Genomic DNA, 20,442 nt, shown 5'->3' on the forward strand with positions numbered 1-20,442 from the left:
ATGACAACCATCATAGGATTTATAAATTACAAGACTAATTCAGTATGTATTATGGTGATGACTTGTTATTCTGTCCATTCAAGCATTTCATTCACTATTTCAAAAAAAGTGTTTGTTATTATTCTTACATACTTTTATTTCAGTAATTGTGCATGTAATCATTATAATATATTCAGGCATACAATTGGATGTTTCTGACAAAGACTCAGTGGCAATAAACTTCAAAAGTAATATAATAAAGAAATGATATTTTTGTTCTACAAATGAAAGATTTAAGACTTGTCAATAAATTTGCTTTATACGTAAGAAGCAAATCTTTTTTTAAAGTTGTTTTGAGGGTAAAATAAAACTTACGGTGCAGGATAGATTACAGATCATGTTAAGCATAATGTCCTTAACACCCTTTATATACATTGTAGGCCTAACGACGATCTCGTGAGAAAAATTGGCTCAGTTTATAAAGTGTACTTCTCCCATTTCTTTACCATTATTGTTCTTGGGGTAAATATCATCACTCATTTTCTTTTTCATCTGGGAGATTCTTCAACTAATAACACCAGACTGTCTCCTGCATCTGGTCTGTGTGTCACCATCCCAGGAGCTGCCAGCATCATGACCTCGTTGTTGCCGGGGCACCACTGCTGTTGCCGGTGACCTATCACAACTGCTGCCACTGAGGGACCATCCCCGCGTGGCCAACACCAGGGGTCTGGAGACAACATCTTTACTGGAACTAGTCTTCCTTCCAGGACCTCCTCATCTACTGCAGCTTAAGCCCTGGGAAATTTAGGAACATCAGTGGCCCCAGTGGTGACTGCTGACTGTTGCAAAAAACAAACAGCACACGAGGAAAAGGAGAGAAGGGTTCCGGCACTGTCTTGTAAAGTCAGCAACTTCTCTGACAACAACAGAGAAAGCGCCCTGGTTCAAGATCATCCTTTGTTCATTCTTCTTTTATAAAATCACAGTGAGCTAGACCACAGTGACCTACCTATAACTTTTTTTTTTTAATTTTTAGAAGTATCCATACCTTCTCCTTTCCTAATCTTATTAGCAGCATTTTTGGAATGGCTGTCTCCAAAATAGAACAGGTTAAAAGGAGAAGCAGACACATACAATACCCTTCACTGCTTCATTCATAAATATAAAATCAAATGTAAAAAGATCAGGATTAAGCCGATACCTTCTGTTCTGATTTTACTTTACCCCTTTTACCTCTAAAACCGATTGGGGAAAAATCACGTATATTTACTTAGAATAGATCAAATTTTATTGCATGTTCTAATAGGTACTTGTTGGCATTGAGACTTCTTTTTTAAATTTGAAAAATATATATAATGTGTATATTGTGCGTGTGCGTGTGTGTGTTTGCGTGCGTGTGTGTGTTCACAGATTCTGATTTCTGTATTAAATGGCTCTTTGATGGGAAAAAAGAGAAAAAAAATCTGAGGATACACATACCATCCATCTTAGATGAGCTGGTGAGAATCCACCCCAGTGAGCACATAGCCTACTGTAGCTGCGATCTCTCTCCTGATCAAATTTTCCACAGATAAGGAACCTCACCCCCGACTTCTCTGCATCCCATCCCATCCCATCACATGTGGAGTGAACACTGACTCTTATTGCAAAAGGCAGATATTAGCTTCTCTTAACGCTGCCTTCAGGAAATTATGGTTTCACACGTGGGATTACTAACTGCATGTTTTCTCCCACAAGGAAAACTGAAGGAAGTTGCTTAACTTTGTTGATTCTAAATCCTAACGACGCTCATTAGAACTCTGATTATAGTGACGCTATATATCTGGTCGTTCTGTCATATTTAGACTTCAATCTCCAAGATTTTCTTATTGTTTACTGGCAACACCTTTGAAACTGGTGTGTCTGTGATGAAATATGCGGCCATCTCATATTGATTTTAGTCTCATTGGCCTTTTAAAAATATTTTGCCAACATTTAAAACCAGCCTTGGCTAAATTTGATGTTCCTTCAGGGCAGCACTGAAAGAGATAATATCCCGGGGACAGACACAGCTTCCTCTGACTTAGGGGGCGGGTCACTCAGGAGACTGACAGGGACCGAACATTCAATTTCTGAGCACAAGGGAAGGTGATTTCTTCCTCTTATAGTAACTGAAGCTTTCACATTTCTACCTGATGGACAATTGCTCTGTATCATTCTGATATATGTAACATATGTGTATATATATATGTAATATATCTTTTCCAAAAAAAAAGGAGAAAGAAGGAAGGAAGGAAGGGAAGGAAAGAAAGGAAGGAAAGAAAGAAAGGAAGGAAGAAAGAAATTGACCACTACTCTTTTATTAACTAAAAGAAAGAAAGGGCAACCCCGTGGGCACAATTTAATCAGCCTTGACAGCCAGAACCGTGATTCAGGATACTTTAAATGGTCTGTGACAAAAGAACAGTTAACAGTCTGCAGAATGTCCATTTTCTTTAGTTAGCAGGAGCCTAAAGGACCCAGTGTGACTCCACAGGATGTTAGTGAGAAGTGTGGTAGAAGCTCAAGTTCAGCATTATTCACCCCAACAAAACACTGAGATAAGTCTGTTAATAAGCTACAAATTAAATCTACCTGCTAAGCCACTACTGATGTCTAGGGAATCCAGGGAGCTGCCTGTATGACACTTGCTGTAGTTTTCTTCTGAAATCATACATGACAACACTGTTAAGATGATGTCTTCAATGTTATTGCGCAATCAATGATAAATTTTAAAACTTCCTGTTTTATGGTAAAATTGTTCTGTCAAATTCAATTTAACATCACCTATTGAAAAGGGGACAACAGGCCCAAATGGAGTTCCTTGTGCTAAGCCCACGTCACCAGACACTTAACGCTTAACCTAAGTGCGGTTTCAGTCTCTCGCAGGACTATCGCATGGTTTAACCACTCAACCTGGAATTCGCTGCTCAGTGCTAGAGAGTAATCCTCTCCCACAGACCCCTAAAACTCCCCTCAGGAGGGTGAACTTCCCTGAAACAAAGCATTCTTTGTTAATAAGTTCCTTTTTCTTCCCCCATTCCACCTTTAAAAACCTTTCCCCTTCTGCAGCTCAGTGGAGCGCCTTTCTATTTGCCAGATGGGGTGCCGCCCAATTCATGAAATTTTGAATAAAGCCAATTAGCTCTTTAAATTTACTCCGTTGATTTTCATTATTTATCAGATTTGGTGCCCGCGGTAGGACCAGAGGAGACCTTTCAAGGCTTTGGGGACGATGAGAAACACAGATGTGGTTCCGGAGAAGCCTTTGAGCCCACTGTCTTCATCACCGTTTCTGAGAGCTCTCGGTTCCGAACTAGGTATCTGATCTGCTTTCCCATCCGGGGCTCAGCAGGTCAGCTTGAGCAGAGGCAGAGGGCTCCATCCAGAACCCCAGTCCCCGGCCCTGGGTTCAGCCTGCACTTCCCAGTTGTCTGGGACCCCATTCTCCAGGTCCCCTCCCCAGTCCGCGCTTACTGGGCTCTGATGGTTCATTGCTGGGAATTGCTGGCGGTGTGTTAAGGTGCATGAGCTTGTTTGTCTTGTTTTGTGTAGATAAAGGCTATTGCTAATGGGGATCTTGGAAGCCCAAAAAAGCCACAAAAATTGGTGGGTACGAGTCAAGAATTTAAGAGCTGTGAGACGCTTGCCACCAAACCCTCCTGTGTTAGGATAAGACTCATCTGTTAGAATAATGGGTCAGAACAGGTTAGACTGACGCTAGGTCACCCGCCAACCTCAAGAAAATTTCTGTGTGATGAAGTACACAGTAAACCATCACACAATCTCCAGCCCAGCAGCACATTCCTTTCAAGTATTGGTTTGGCTCCAAGAGAACTGAAGGCTTAGCTTAAAAAAGATAAAATAAACCAAACAACAAATAAATAAATAATAAAGATGGGAACCTTAAAATCCAAACACTTAGAGACCATTGTAGGATTATTATTTGGCCTAATTCAAATATTGTTGCATGTTAGGAACAGGAAGTCTGGAGGAGAGGGAGAGAGATGGGGGAACAGTTTGCCAGTGGAGCAGTCAGAAGACACAACATTTACCAATTAAACTCACAGTCTTGCATGGGCACAACTCATGGTGCCACAAAACAATGACAACAGTCACATCCAAAATCACTGATCACAGACTACCGTAAAATACAGTAATAGCCCAAACATTTGAAATATTGCAGGTACTACCAAAATGTGACACAGAGACACAAAGTGAGCAAATGCTGTTCAAAAAAAGGTCCTAACAGACTTGCTCGACACAGGGTTGCCATAAAACTTCAATCTGTAAAAAATACAATACCTGCGAAGTGCAATAAAGCAAAGTGCAGCAACGTGAGGTATACGTGTAGCTTCATTTAAAAAAAATTCATTGCAAAACACTAATAAAATTTTAAGGACATAAGAGGTACCCTCCCCCTCAAAAAAAAAGAGAAAGACTGTGAGGCTGACCTAACCCTGGTGACCCCTCTCTCCTCCTTTGCTGGAATGCAGTACTTGCTCTACTAACCTGTCTGAATTGTCTTTTCCCTCTGAAGAGAAGACTCGACCATAAGCATTGCCAAGTCAGTGGCCTTACAAACAACACCGTATCCACCCTCAAAGGGGGACCGCAATTTGGGCCCCTCCCAAAGCTGACAGGACTCTGAGGGCTTTCTGGGAGACTGCTGCATTATTTCCTGAAACAACTATGAAAAGCAGAAATTAAAATTTAAAAAGAAAACCTAAAGCCTTGTAAAGGATTTATGGGTAGATCAACCTATGATGTCATTTAAGTTGCAACCAAATTCCTTGAGGAATTAAAGGCAACTGTCCTCATCTTACAAATCTTTGCAAATCTAAAACTGCCACTAAAGAGGCAATTCAAAATTTACCTATTCCTTTTTACCAATTCCCAAACTTCCCCTATTTATCTTAAAAGGCTTGTAACTTGCATTCTTTCTCTGCGCCTCTAAGCTGTAAATGTTAAAGTACAAACTTCAGAGAGGTAATGCTTAACCGAAAAAATATCAAAAGAGGGAAAGGTCATTTGAAACTTAGTTTTAGACATCTGTGCAGGTAGCCTTTACTTATTCCATCTTCCAGAAAAGCAACTTAGATCCAACTTCTTTTGTAACTAGTAAAACAGAATCTATGAGGTCTCAGTTTATGTCTGTCTATATGTTTATGTGGGTATATGTATATGTATCTTATGTGATATTTTCCTACCACTAATGGTACCACAAAAAATAATTAGTAAAAAGGCTCTTTTTAATTGGCTTAAATAAAACAAAGTTCTTATATAAATGAAATTCTCAGAAATATAACAGAAACTAACCCAAATGAATTTCAGATTCATGTGATATGGGAAAATATAAAAGCTAGTTTAAGGTTGTTGGTTTAATTGAAATAGGCATGTCTTTAGAGTTATCAGCATTAAATAAAACTTTTATCCTACCTGAATTTACTAACCAAATTAATTCATGTTATCTCTATTACAAAAATTGTCAGCCAGAAAAATAACTCAGCATAATGACTGACATTGTCCAATGTCTAATGAAGTGTTTCTGGGTAGTCCTTGTAAGAATAATTTAAATAAATAGATGTACGTAGGATAAAAACTTTTTAGGAGAACTTTTTAATTTCCCTAAGTGTTTTTGATAACCTGAAACCTTAGAGTTTTGCTAAGTTAAATGATGAGTTAAGTTAAATTCTTTGAATAACCAGATCATTTCCAAACAAGCTAAAATACTGAAACACTAATTATTGAAGACAGGTTTATCCACTTCCACTTCCTTTTACAGAAAAACTAAAGATATTTGGGTTTATTAATAAACAAGTCCCGTGCCATGCTGAGAAATTTACTATGAGAAAACACGCATTTCTAGAAATTATAAAAAATAGTTACAGATTTACAGATAAAAATATTTACAAGCCACAGAATGCTAATGTAAAAGATAGTTCACAATTGTTTACTTATTTATTTTCACTAAAAATTAAAGCTTTTTAGGGTTAAAATTTCTAATATATGGAGTTAAAACTACTAGAAATTATAAGAGAAACAACTCTGGATGCAAGGAAAATAGATGTGTTTTGGCGTAAAAAAAGGTATGGATATGGAGATTCATTTTTGTTAGGGAAAAAGAAAATAATTTTCTCCTAAAATAAAGCTGGCTGTTTCAAAATGCAAAAGAGAAAAAGGACAAACAATGGACATAGAAATTTGAAAACAGAAAGAGAGAGACAAGAGAGAGGGAGAGTATTTTTTATGGTCAAGTTAGCTAAAAATTGAATTGTTATCTTTATAAATGTTTTTAAATTAAGCTTTAATACCAATAGTGTACTTATGTAACACTAAAACAGCTTTCTTTTATATGCTAAAATGACAAATTTTCCTTGGACAATTGATCTGTTCTTGATAAGATATTCTGAAAGTTTTTTCTCTACCATTTAAGTAATCCACTTAGAAAGCAAAACTTTTGTATTTTATCAAAACGATTTCCTGTGTTTCATGTTATCTTTATCACCTGGCCTTTGATTACTTAAGTAAACCAAGTCTTCTCAATATTAAAAGAGTTGTTTTGCTCAGAACAATGTAACCTTCTATATATGCCTTTGAAATCTTTTGTCACTTAATTAAATGTATCATTAAATATTGTTTCATACTTATCTGTGATTCTATTTAGTCAAGTGTCCAAACCATTTGATATTTTTGACAAACTTCCCAAAATTAAGATTCTAAATAATGTCTTTTTGACCTGGACATAACTTTGGGATGTTCCAGAGGGCCCCTGAAACATCTCAAAAGATTTGTTCTCTCTCCTCATGAAAGGGGGGATGTTAGGCTCATTAGGCTTATTTGACAGGTTATATGGGAAATACCGCCAAATAAAAAGTAATACTGAGGGGCTTCCCTGGTGGCGCAGTGGTTGAGAATCTGCCTGCCAATGCAGGGGACACGGGTTCAAGCCCTGGTGTGGGAAGATCCCACATGCCGCGGAGCAACTAGGCCTGCAAGCCACAACTACTGAGCCTGCGAGTCTGGCTCCGAGCTTGTGTTCTGCAACAAGAGAGGCTGCGACAGTGAGAGGCCCGTGCACCGCGATGAAGAGTGGCCCCCAATTGCCGCAACTAGAGAAAGCCCTCGCACAGAAACGAAGCCCCAACACAGCCAAAAATAAATAAATAAATTTATTTTTTTAAAAAAAGTAATACTGAGCCTTCTTTATGCTGTACTTGTATGGGTATATGTTATAAGTGTTCCTGAATTGTATAAAATTCCTAGAAATCTGATATGTCCTGGTATAATGTTATCAGTCATAATTCTATTTATTATCTTAAAATGTTGTATGTTACAAAAAATAACCACATTCCCTTGCCAATTCCATTACAATGAACTCTCATCAGGTTTTTACTAATGAGCAGCTTTGAATCCTTTGTCATTTACAGTTATTGTTTTACTCTAATGTTTTTTCAGAAGTGTACGTGCAAAAGTACTTCATCTTCAAGGAGATTCCAGGAAAGGACTTTTGACAAGTACAGGTTTCTGTACTTCTCAGAATGCTAGAGGCCCCCTGGTCTGTTAACCCCTCTCTCTGGTTAACAATCCCAAACTTGGGGAAATTTGCATCTAAGCTCCGCCTAGGCAAAGAAAACACCCAAGGCAAGAGAAACACTGTTGCGTGGTCTATTCACCCTTAAGACTTTACTTGCCTCCACGGCTGGCACCTTTCCAGTCCTGAGCCACAGGTTCGGATGGGAATTACCAGGAAGCATCCATGATTCAGGGTTTGCTTCCTTTGGTAGGGCTGTCCCTCCCTGGTTAGGAGTAAACATAAATGAGGCTACGATCAGGAACCTCTCATTAACTCTTGAAAGTATTGCAGAATCCACTATTAAAACAACAGCTGCCCAACAAAGATCCTTTGACTCTCTGGCCAAAGTTGTTTTTGATAAGAGGACAGCCCTTGATTAGCTTTTAGCTTGAGCCAGGAGGTGTCTGTGCTGTGGCCAATACCTCCTGCTACACCTGGGTTAACACTTCTGGAGAAGTTGACACTCACGTACACAAGATCAAGCAACTTGGCTTAAAAAGGTGACTCCATCAGTGGGGTCTTTCTATGACTTATTTGACTTCAATTGGTTTGGGTCTTGACCATGACTCCAAAGTGCACTCCAAATACTGGGGATTATCTTGCTTATAACAATCATAGTAGTTTCCCTGGTGAATTGTGTTTTCCCAAGAGCTTTAAATCCAAGTTCTCAGCCACTAACCACCAAGTAAATGATGTCCCTAATACAAGAACTCCAGAAAAGGAACAACGAGAATGACCAACTTAGATATTGTGAACCCGAAGCCGTGAATGTCCCAGGGATTAAACCAAACAGCATGCCCTGTCGATACCACACAGAGGATCAGATAAAACCACGAGAGCTTCAGAGCAGTAGCTGAGCGTGGCGCTCATGCCTTACATTTTGATCACATCTCTCAGAGAAGCTGAGAGTCTGAGCAAAAGGGAAAATTGTTTAAAAAGAGAAAATAGGCCCAAGATGGAATCACTTGTGTTAGGACCACGTCACCAGACTGAATCTTAATACTTAACCTAACTGAAGTTTCAGCCTCTCCCAGGACCGTCACCTTTAACCAGTCAACTTGGAATTCCCTGGTCAACACTAGTGAGTAAACCTCCTGCCCTCACAGACCCCATCTTTTCCCCTTAGGAGGACAACCTCCACTGAAACAAGACATTCTTTGGGAAAATTTTCCTTTTTCTGCCCCCTTTCTCCCTTTGAAAACCTCTTCTTTTAAACAGCTTGGCAGATGGGATGCTGCCCGATTCATGGATCACTGCACAAAGCTAATTAGATCTTTAAATCTGCTCAGTTAAAATTTTGTTATTTAACACACCTAAGGATGTCCTCCAGAGCTGCACTTCAGCACCAGGGAGCAGACCGATGGGTTCTGAGACAACTTATGGCTCCTTCAGAGACTGGATTAGCATCAGGGTCATACGTTAACTGTTTAGAGCACAGACAGAGCTTGCTACAGCACCTAGCTTGATTCTATCGAGGAGGCCCACAGAATTATTCATGCACAATCCCCTGGGGAGAAGCCTTGCCACTGAGTTCCGGGACCACTACCTAAAGCCTCCTGCTTCTCCGATGCCAAGAGGTGGGCTCCACCTTTGCACCACCTCTGAAGCTTCACTGTGATGCAAGATGCGATCAGGGCAGGGAACCTGCCACTCACTGTTCTCATTTAGTCCTCGGTGTTGAAGTGTAGAACCCACCCTCTCGTGATTACAAATACAAGTATCACTCTAGTCACATAATGACAACTGAGAGTCAATGAGACACCGAGCTGGAGACGGGCCCACTGTACGCCTTTGGACCCAAGTACAAGTCCTTATACAAGGACACTGCTTACTAATACTGAAAACAAAAATTACTGGCTCTGAAAGTAAGAGAAAGAATATTAAGTATGTTCTGTGAATAGACATTTTTATTAACAGCAACAATAAAAAAAAACCCAGAAAACTTCAAGGGAAGGAAGAGCTACTTACACCAGAATAGAAAGGCTCACCAGACACACATATCACATCCTGTTCCTGGATCATCAGAATATCTTTGGCCAGGTGTAGCCGCACTTTGAAAGGCTCCGGATTACCATCCTGCAGCAAACAAATCCCTGTCTTTGTCTTCAGACAGAAAAAAAAAAAAGAAAGCAAAACAGAGAAAAGAATTATACTTAGTTTATAGATTATAATTTTATGGCTTATTTATAGCAAAACATGATGAATAACATCTGAAAGCTAGGGAAAATGCACTCTGATGAGTCTGAAACTTAATACAGGTACACAGAAAAGTATAACCTTTTCACATAAAGTAGACCTCAGATAATAGAGATTATGTGAGAAAATCCCCACAAAGATTTGGAAAGTAAGGATTACAGTTTTACAGTATATTTTAAAAATAGTGAAAGTTTTGTTTAATACTTACAATCAATATAAATTTCATAATGGTTTTATTGAGATGCTATTATTCACACTGTATACAATTCAATGCTTTAAAGTGTTCAATGTTTTTAGTGTAGCAATATGCAGCCATTGCTATAACCAATTTTTGACCATTTTGATCACTCTGTAAAGAAACCTAATATTCCCATCTCTCCATCCTCCCACACCCAGTCCTAGGCAACCACTCATCTACTTACTGTCTTTCTCACAGAATTTTAAACCTGTAAAAACATACCTTCTTATCTTCTCTACCCTCCACTATTTGATCAACCCATTCACCAGCACACATGCACCTTGTACAGAGGAGGGAACCAGGATGAAGAGGTGAAGAACTGCTTGAATTAACACAGCTAATTAAGACACAGCCTGGCTTGAGACCCAAGATTTTTGATTCCCTTTCCACTGTTTTTGCTTCACACATTTCCGGGAATTGTGGAAACAGCCTGTGAATATTTCCAAACTTGTACTGCATGGCTTTAAACCATCAGCTTAGTGATCACAGAGGGAGTCCACACATCTCATCCCTCCTGAAGCAGGTCAGCGTTATAATATTTGCCAGATAAATGGAAATATTCTCCTTAGCAAGGGCACTTTATGGTCTCATTTATCAGAGATGCAAATGGAAATTCTTTTGAAACAGAATATAATCGCTGGCTGTTACTCTGAACTAAAAAGTCAACAAAAACAATGACTACCTTGGAAATTACATTTTCATTTAATAACCATTGAGCCATTCTTAATTTGGATAAAGGGAGAAGTACATAGAAATACATTTTTACCCTTACTATGTAATGAGCACAAAATTCCAGACAAATAATATGAGACTTTCTTTCCCTTGGAATATAAATTAGATGTGGATTGCTAGGGGTTTGTTTCTTTAAAAGAATGTTCCATAATGTTGATGAGAATATACTTAGATATCGCAACTTCCAGAGATAACTCTTTCTGTAAATTGCTTTTTCCCATGTGAAAATACATACCATTATACCCTCTATTATATACAATGTTAAATTGGTCTGTAATTATTTTGTAAGTGTTATAATATCTTTTAAGGAAAAACAAGCTTTTCCAGGAGCCATGATGGCATCAGTCCCTCCTCTGAGGCTATGCATAGCTGGGGCCCCTAAATCGCATCCATTAATCTACCACAGAGCTTAACTCAAGTGCGTATGTCTAAAGGACAAAAGAATGTCAGCAAAAGCAAATTATATTTTCCTTAATACAGACACAATTTTTGTACATTTTTCACATGGAAAAGTCTCTCATGCTTACAAGGTGATCTTGGCCAGGGGCCAACATCGGGACTTCTGAGATGCAGGGGAGAGAGGGGCAGGAGATAATATCAAAGCTAAGGGAACAAAATTGGGCACATTTGCTGATTTTTAGATGTACAGTACATTCCAAGCCATTTTTTCCCCAGAAGTGTAATGGAATAGCTGGCAATCACAAATAAAGCCCTGTCTCAACTTGTGGATGCAAGAGGGGTTTTTCCCTGAGATCCCATAAATACATTATTGTTACACATCAAAGAGATCGCAAAGATTGCCAGGGAAAGTTTGAGGAACTAAAACACAGCTATGAGGTTTCTCTCATCACATTTCTGATATGGTCAAAGCTCCATTCACTCAAGTAATGTGTGAAATGTCCCCTAACTATTAGATGGTTGTCTGGAAAACAGAACACAGACTTGGAGTCCATGCTTGACTCTTCAGAGGACAAGACTGAAGGAAAATAAAGAATGAGGCAACTTTTTGTTAGAATATATATATATATATATGTATACACCAATACATAGCTGTTTGGAGAAAATAACAAGCTGAGAGATAATGAAGCTAACAACACATTCACATTAAAATACATTTTCCAGGCATTACAAATGTTACATTTTTTCTATTACGAAAATTCAGCCTATGGACACGAAAATACATTAAAAATCCGACACACACATCCACTTTGCCAATACTGTGTAACGTTAACAGTGAGTCAGACATGAATTAGACGATCACCTTTGGCCTCAGAGTATTCCTACTTCTAAAAATGTACATGTATAAATAACATGCAGTATGATATTGGAGCACTTGATACAGGAGCAACATAGAGGAGGGACTTAACTATTCATGAGAGAAGGGGCATTAGAGGAGGCTCTGTAGATAGAAGAATGTGTGGCTTGTCTTGAAAAAATAAATCAAGAAAACAATAATTAGAGAAGGCAAAAGTAATTTCATCCAAAAGGGAAAAACTTGAGTGAACATACAGAAGCATGAGAATGCATGCTCCCTGGATGATGGAGAACGCAGCCCCGAGGCCGAGCCCATGGTATGTGGGAGGGGCCGCAGCAGAAGGGCAGGGGGCGGGGCGGTCAGGCCCCTGTATGGTGTGCCCAGCGTGTGAACAGGCGGGAGGTGCCATGGAGGAACCTAAGAGCAGTGAAATAACATAAACGTTTAGAGTTAGGTCTTACGAATGTATTTCTTACAGCAGAGAAGATGGATGGGGGTTGGGGAAGTGAGAACATAGTTACTGTTGCAGAAACATAAACCTTGCGCAGGAAACTCTGGGGACGGGAAGCAACTGGCTCAGACCCGGAGCTGCTACAGTAGCTGGAAGAAGAGGGGTAAAGTCCATTTGGGGCGCCCCCCAGCTCAGAGCAGCACCGCTGGACTGGCATCACCACTGTGAAGGCGGGCTGTGCGCCCTGAAGTATTAATGCCCTTGGCTCTGATAACCCAGGGCAGCAGAGGCGCGGAGATGGGTGAGTCAGGATTTGAACCCGGGCTGCCCGGCTCCAGGCTCCAGGCTCTTATCCCCTGGCCCTGGTCCCCTCATGCAGAGGTCTTTGAGGGGATGCCTCCCCCAGTCTTCCCACACACGAGGACAAGGCTATCCGTGTCTCTCACCAGGTAGCACTTTGGTTACCAAGCATCTCCTTATGGGAGTGCAGAGAGTTCTGAGAAGGACACCATCTTGAACCAGCCATTCTTCATGGATCAGAGCGATGGCCAGTGAGGGAAAAATGAGACAGAAACCACTGTGGGCCTGACGGATGCTTTTGCTGCCAAAGCTAGGCTGCTGAGGGAGCACAGGACACTAGCGGATACCGGGAGAGGCTTGACCCACGTGGGCTCATCCCCCATGGACTGCTACAGGGGTGAGAACGGGCAACAGGACACTGAGTGTGGCCGCCGGTGCGGCACAAACTAAAACACTGAGGGCTGCAAAGTCTTTACAGATCTGTGGACCCAGACTGTTCAAAAAATAAAAAAATCATTCAAATAATGATCAATCCCACATTTTAGTATAAACTTAAGACCTGCACTCAGCTTCTTTTTCTTTACTAACATAACAGTCATTTGTCTTCAGACTTTTTAAACTGGGGATGCATCACGCATGAGTGAGGAAATGCATGTGCTACATATAACATACAAATATATTACATAATTATAAAACATACGTAAAACTTGAAAAGTGATAAATACATTCAAAGGTTGTTTTCCTGTCCCTGATGGATGATCCTACATTGCAGCTGGATTTTGCAAAACCCACACTGAAGACTATTTGCTTAGAGGAATATTAAAAGGCAATACCTCTTAATTACTTAAAAGGCAATATGTTGAAACATCTAGTCATTGACTTGTTTTCTGTGAATCAATGAAGTGTGTTCAAGAATTTCCATGGATTTACTCTTTGTTTTAAAAACAAACCTCACATGTAAACTTATTAAGAATGTATGCTTTGTATAAACCAAGTACCTTTGGAAGTTTGAAAAGTAGACTGTCACCCACTTTCTACTTGAAAGTTAAGACCTCTTTAATTTAGGTTCTAGTCCTTGAAAGAACACAAATTGTGTTTTCATGGAACTTTAATATCTGTGCTCCTTTAACCCTGAAGTGTGGAATTTGCAATATCAGATATAATAAACTGCAAGAAACTAGGCAGAGACCATTCTATGCAGGATAGTCTTGTAGGAATCCTCATATTTCTGTATTTTGGTTGCCAAATCTAATTTAACCTGTCCTGTGAGCCTCTAGTTGTAAGTGATATGTAGTTCCTTATACTGTACCATCTTGTAGTAGCAGTGCACTAAATGCTGTTTCACACAAGATGTTTCAAACTGCGTTTTACCCTTTCCTTTGCCTGCTGGGATGGCGTCTTACCTGGCCTCCTCCTTAGCTAAATTCCAGCCACTTTTCAAGCACTTGTACAAAACTCGTATCTCCTTGCAATCTTCAGAGACCGTTCCATCCAAAGATGAGTCCTTAACATTTGGAACTCAGGGCTTTCATTGAATAAATACATTCACCTAACAGTTAATCGGGTATTTAGGCATGACGTGTAGTGACTTCCATGACATTTAGTTCCGTGTCACATCATCTGACTTCACCTTATATGCTGTTATCTAAAGAAAATCATTAATAAGTTATTACTCTTTTCATTTTTAAGGATTATTAATCTATAGGACCTAGTACAGTCTTTTATTCATACTGGGATTTTCAATATTTGTTGATTGAATCATAGTCACAGATTATATGTTATTATATGAGACTAAATTATAAGTGTGCATGAATTATTCAACTATTAAATATGTTATAGAGAAATATGTATTTTCATACTCACACAACTAGGTGTGATCCTATTTTAAAGAATGTGGATATGAAAGTGAACAATGAGGAAAACCCACACTAAAGATAGAATATTGGTTTACTGGAACACATAGGTTTTTTTTTTTTTGCGGTACACGGGCCTCTCACTGCTGTGGCCTCTCCCGTTGCGGAGCACAGGCTCCGGACGCGCAGGCTCAGTGGCCATGGCTCACGGGCCCAGCCGCTCGGCGGCATGTGGGATCTTCCCGGACCGGGGCACGAACCCGTGTCCCCTGCCTCGGCAGGCAGACTCTCAACCACTGCGCCACCAGGGAAGCCCTTGACGACACTTTTAAACGTGGAGAGGTCAGTACTTTTGCCTGGGTACGCACACACTTTTTCTTCTATAATGTGGGTTTTGCATTTGTCCTGATTGTATTCTCTCTCTTCATTTTTGTTTCTTGTCATACTTTTGAATCCCAATTACTTTAAAATAATTACAACATTTTCTTTTTAAGAGAAGAATTTTTTAAAAAGTAAATAACCCTCCTTTAAAAAAAAAGTCTGTATTAGATAATTAAGATGTTTAAATGAAACTTATCTAGCCACACTTCTATTCCTTCACAAAGAAGAGACTTTTGGCATCTGCGTGGTAATATTCTATCTGGATCTGTCTGATGGACGTGGATATCAAATTTTCATCCTTAGTAGTTTATTATCAGTCAAGAGAAAACAAGTTTCATTTAATGTATCTTTAATATAATTTTCAGCAATGTAGTACTTAAGAAAGAGGCCCAAAATTAGACTCAGGCATTCCAAGCTATACATTATGGTTTTGCTTTTACCTAATTCATTAAATGTCACTGAGCATTCTCGTAAAACCTCTCCATTTGCTCATCTGCAAAGTGGCAGAGTTAAGCTAAATTGTCTTTAAGGAGCAGGTCCACTTAAACGTTCTAAGACTGTGAATTTCTGGCAAACTCTTTGATTCCGGTCCATCTTCAGGGCGATTCGATCATCCTCAGGGCACCATAGAGTCCTGCATCACTTCCGGTCCAGCCAGCATGTGGCAGACACGCGGGAACTGCTCTGACAGTTCTGAGAAGGTCTGCTCCACGCTGGCAGCGTTGAAATGGTGAGATCCTCAAGGGATCATTGCCGGAGAGCAAAGAACATCTATTACAGAAGTAAGGGTAAGAGGACCTCAACGGCGTCACCATTATAAAAAACAGCTGAACCTTGGACAGAATTTGATGTATGTTTCAAATCAATGAATCAAAACATTTTGTGTAAGAAACGGTATGGGAAATCAATCTTATACAGCCTCTCACGTCCAAGGTGAACCATGTGTTAGAAACATTGGTCACTGTCCAGTCTCTACCACATGCGTCTCCAATGTGTGTCACGTTGTCTCATTCACACAAATATCCATTCAGATTGATGGGTGCTTTACCACCCAAAACGTAAGATAAAACTTTACAAGAAACTGTAGGTTTACTACATCATACAAAATTAACAGTATGATAACACGTACTGTATTTACAACCAGAAATGACACACTTAAAATTTATGCTTCTAAGTGTAAGCTCGGAAAACAGTATTTTTTTTTTTTTAAGTATGAACCTTTGAAAGGGACTGAATTAAAAGATGAATAAGTTACACATTCTGACCTCATAATATTCAGGGTAGCATGTGAGAGAGGTTTGTAAACAAATAGCTATAATATAATATAATTTGAAAAGTGCTAGCATGTATAAAGGATTTTAAAAAGTATTACCATACTTAAACTTTGAAAATAAAAAAATAAAAAATAAGCATAAGTATTGAAGGAATGAAAGTAATTTATTATTTTTTCTGAACAACCTAAAATTGAACCTACTGTGACAAATTTTTTTTTAAAAGATATTTTTGCAAGAAATATAATACATGACGTTTCATTAAAAGAACAATTTTGACAAATGTTAATACTGAAGGTTTTTTAAACTTTATTATAGGTAATCTAGTTATGGCTGTTTCTTTCTTGGGTTATTTATACATACTAAAATATTTTAAACCTTTTAAGCAAATATGAAATATCTTAACATATGAATATTTGCATTTTGCCTAAAGAGTGAAAAGACAATGCTTTGAGTGTTGCCTGGAAAGATAATCTTTCTTCCTAAAATAGAGGAGCTGCATTCCTGGAGCCCCAAGTCCATGCACTGTTGACTGCACACTTGAATGGATGGCCTTTAACATCCTTCAAGAGCAATGAATGCATCACTTCCACTCACACCGAATGTGATGACAGCTCTACAGAGAGTCGCCATACATCAATACTTAATACTGAAATACTTAAAGAGTATGGGAATCATAAAATCAAAGGCTTTTAGTGCTGAAAGAGACCTTAGATGTCTTCTAATTTATAACCATTTATGTGAAAAGAATTAGTTCCAGCTCTTTCACTAGCTGAAGCCTTCAGCGCGTAGTTTGTGGGGAGAGACAATTCAGTCCAATGAAACATGCGCCAGTCTTCTTGAAGGAAGACTGAAATCCCGCGGCTTCCCCAGGCCTGTGAGCCCTTTCCAGTCTTGCAGAGACAGCTCGTGCTCTGGAAACACCGTGGGCCCATCACCCGTCCCTCTGTGAAAAGCCATTTTCCACGTAAATACGTAAGGGAGGGCCCAGCGTTCCCTATCACCCGTTTCCCCTCATCAAAAACGGAAGGCATGCGACCTACCTCCTCACAGGTAGTCCTGAAATCCATGTGCTGCGGCACCGCAGAGGATGTCGTCTGAAAAGACAGAGAAAGGCCATCAAGCACAGCATCGAGGGGCAGAGAGGAGGCCGTAACGAAGTACAATAAATTAGGCAGCGGAGCCGGCAGGCAAACTGTTTACAGCCACCTGTAAGGACAAGAGCTCCCAGGGGACAATGAAGAGACGGCAGGAGGAGATGAAACGTCTTCAGCTCCAGCTTCTGTGAAGAATAACCCTACGGCCATGGTTCCGCGGGCCGAGGATGTGCATTTCCAGGGCCCTCTCCCTCCACTCAGCATCCGGATGGGATCCAGGGCGGGATCAGCCTGCCGCTCAGGGGCTGGCTCATCCCTGCATCCACTGTGAAACCCCACTTGGCAACTGGGGAAGAAACTTCAAAAGGAGTAATTAAAAGTTGCCATTCATGTGGTTATCTCTTGATAAAAGGTTGACTAATCTTTCTCCTTTTAATTAAAAAGCTACATGCATGAGTAATTCTCTCCGGAACTTAAAATGTAATTCACAAACAGAGTGATCTAAGAAAGCAAGCTATTTATCAGGGTGAATAATATAAAGATAAATCAGCGTATGAAATACCTAATACAGATTCATTTAGTGGTCACTGTAATTTCTAAATGATAGGCATAGACTTAAATGCACATAAATGCATATGTCTTGTTTGATTTTAAATGCTTTTGGAGAGTTTTGTTTTAATTATGTGATGAACTTAATAAAACTAAGGGTTGTCATAGAAAATTGACATCCTGTCAGTATAAAAAGTGCGGAGCCAAAATCTTAACAGTTTAGGTAAATAAGACTCCCAAGTAAAATGAATGGTGAATTCCGAAATAGAAGACTTTATACACCTCAAACAACTGCTCCTCTCAGCTTTGGGGACAGTAAACTACCTTGTCCTCTTTGTCATTTTCTGTTGTGTGAGACTGATGAACACTTGATCAAGTGTGAGTGGAATGGAGTACGTTGTCACTGGATTATTACTGTTGCCTTTGAAAGAAAAGAGATTGACCATTTTCGGTAGTAACTGAACAAGCCACATAATACACTATTTTCCATAAATAAGTCTTGTGGGCTGTGAGCCTGCTTTGGTGTGACTGGAAAGCGTAAGGAGGCTGATTTTAGTAAAGTTAAGTAAGAACAAATCATTAGCAAATAAAAGGGCAATTTGATGTTGAAATTATAACCTGATGATATGAACTATTTATTTAGTGTCCGTGAGAAATTTGCCATTAGTTTAACTATTATTTTTCAAAATTGCTCTTAAGATTGTATTTGAAAGAACTGCAAATATCTACTTATCGCCAACTCTGACATGAAGCTATTCCTTTTCTATAAAAGTAGGAGAATTTCAGTATTTATTGATTACATAAAAACACGGTGTCCCTAGAATCAATTCCCTGCTACTAAGTGCAACCAGAGAAAATAGACATGAAGGTATTTAACCACCATCTAAACTCAATCTCTATTTGAGTAGGGGGTGTATCCATGCCTTCTACCATTTTTAACACATCTTCCTTGTTTTCTTAAATTTCCATTGGCTTTCATGAAAATATCTGGTAATAATATCAGGTATTTATTCAGAAAAAGAATTAATGTAATATGCAAAGCAATTTAATTATTAAGTAACATAAATTTCATAGCCATCATAAAACTGTTTTCAGTGATTATAAATTTAAAAACTGGAATAAAAGTTGTATTTTATACATTTAAAAATTTCTGAGACCTTTTCTGTACAAAGTTTTATGTTAGAGTGGTTTTAGATTTACAGAAACATTGTGAAAATAGCACAGAGGGTTCCCACATACCCCACATGCCTTTCCCTCTATTATTCACATCTTACATTTATGCACACCATGCCTTAGTATGGCACATGGTGTGTAACACTGTTACAGCTAATGAACCAGTACTGTGATCTTATTGTTAAGGCCCTACTTCTTTGAAATTTCCTTGTTTTCACCCCCCAGTGTCCTCTGTAGTTTCCAGGATCCCATCCCAGATGCCACATTATATTTAATCACCGTGTCTCATCACACTCCTCTCAGCTATGACCATTTCTCATACTTTCCTTTTTTTTAATGACCTTGGCAGTTTTGAGGATTATTGGTAATTGGTAGAATGTTCTTCCATTGGGATTATTCTGACGTTTTTCTCGTGACTGTAGTGGGGTCATAGGTTCTGGAGAGGAAGACCAGAGATAAATGCCACTTTACCACCTCACGTCAGAGAATCACAGTCAGCACGCCTTATCCCTGCTGCTGAGGCCGACCTTGATGGTCTGGCTGAGATGACGTTTATCAGGTTTCTCACCATAAGTTCCTCTCGGTCCCACTCTCCACACTGCACTCTCTAGAGACAAGTCACTATAAACAGCCCACGCTTAAAGGGTGCGGAGTTGTGCTTCTCCTCCTTGAGGGTTGAGTATCTACAGGGATTATTTGGAATCGCTCTAGACAGGAGATACATCTATTCTTCTCCATTTATTTATTTATCCAATCATTTACTTAGGACCTCTCAGCTGACAGAACAAGGAATATATGTGCATACGATAACCCGTGTTGGAACGCACGCATTTATAAAGGTTTCCATGCATAAGCATCTGTATCTTTGTTAAGCTAACCATGAGCTCTTAGCGATGTTGCGTCTCTAACACACGACTACATGGACCTTCCTAATTTCTCCCCTTGTCTGTCTGTAGATTCCCACTCCCGCAGGGACCCACCGTTCACTTACCTAGTTGTTCAGCCCCAGCGTACAGGGACAGCCACACAGGAACTGTTAACACATATCCCTGTGGGAAACAATTTTATCCACTAGAGCACAGTTTATTTTGCCTTTAATACTACAAGCTGCACTCATTTCCAAAATGATGAGTGTGAACCCCTTTTCTCCTCCCCCATTTCAGTGAGATTATTTCAGGCCTTGTATTACAGTTAGATTCTTTGCCATAATAGGGTCTCCTGATCCCCTAAGAAGTTTTTAAAAATTTTCATACATCAAGTTGACTCTGCGCTTTAAACTTCCATGGGATTTGACAAATGCACAGTGTCATGCATCCACCACTACAGAATCACACAGATCACTTCACAGATCTGAAGAATCCCCTGTGCTC

At 39.5% G+C, this 20,442-nt stretch overlaps 1 protein-coding gene across 1 annotated transcript in view; it reads right to left on the reverse strand.

The window, feature by feature from the left end:
- The window catches only part of SNTG1 (syntrophin gamma 1), a 327,320-nt gene that overhangs the window by 182,417 nt on the left and 124,461 nt on the right, over positions 1 to 20,442 (reverse strand). Inside the window, exons 2-3 of the mRNA XM_029222453.1 lie at positions 17,297 to 17,350; positions 9,545 to 9,679 (exon numbers count right to left, since the gene is read on the reverse strand). Of these exons, the coding sequence (XP_029078286.1) occupies positions 9,545 to 9,679; positions 17,297 to 17,323 (162 nt within the window). The 5' untranslated portion in view covers positions 17,324 to 17,350. The remainder of the gene's footprint in view (positions 1 to 9,544; positions 9,680 to 17,296; positions 17,351 to 20,442) is intronic.

The sequence above is a fragment of the Monodon monoceros genome, unplaced genomic scaffold (genome assembly GCF_005190385.1).
Source record: "Monodon monoceros isolate NGI ecotype Baffin Bay Population unplaced genomic scaffold, NGI_Narwhal_1 Super_Scaffold_14, whole genome shotgun sequence".
Lineage (NCBI taxonomy): Eukaryota > Metazoa > Chordata > Mammalia > Artiodactyla > Monodontidae > Monodon > Monodon monoceros.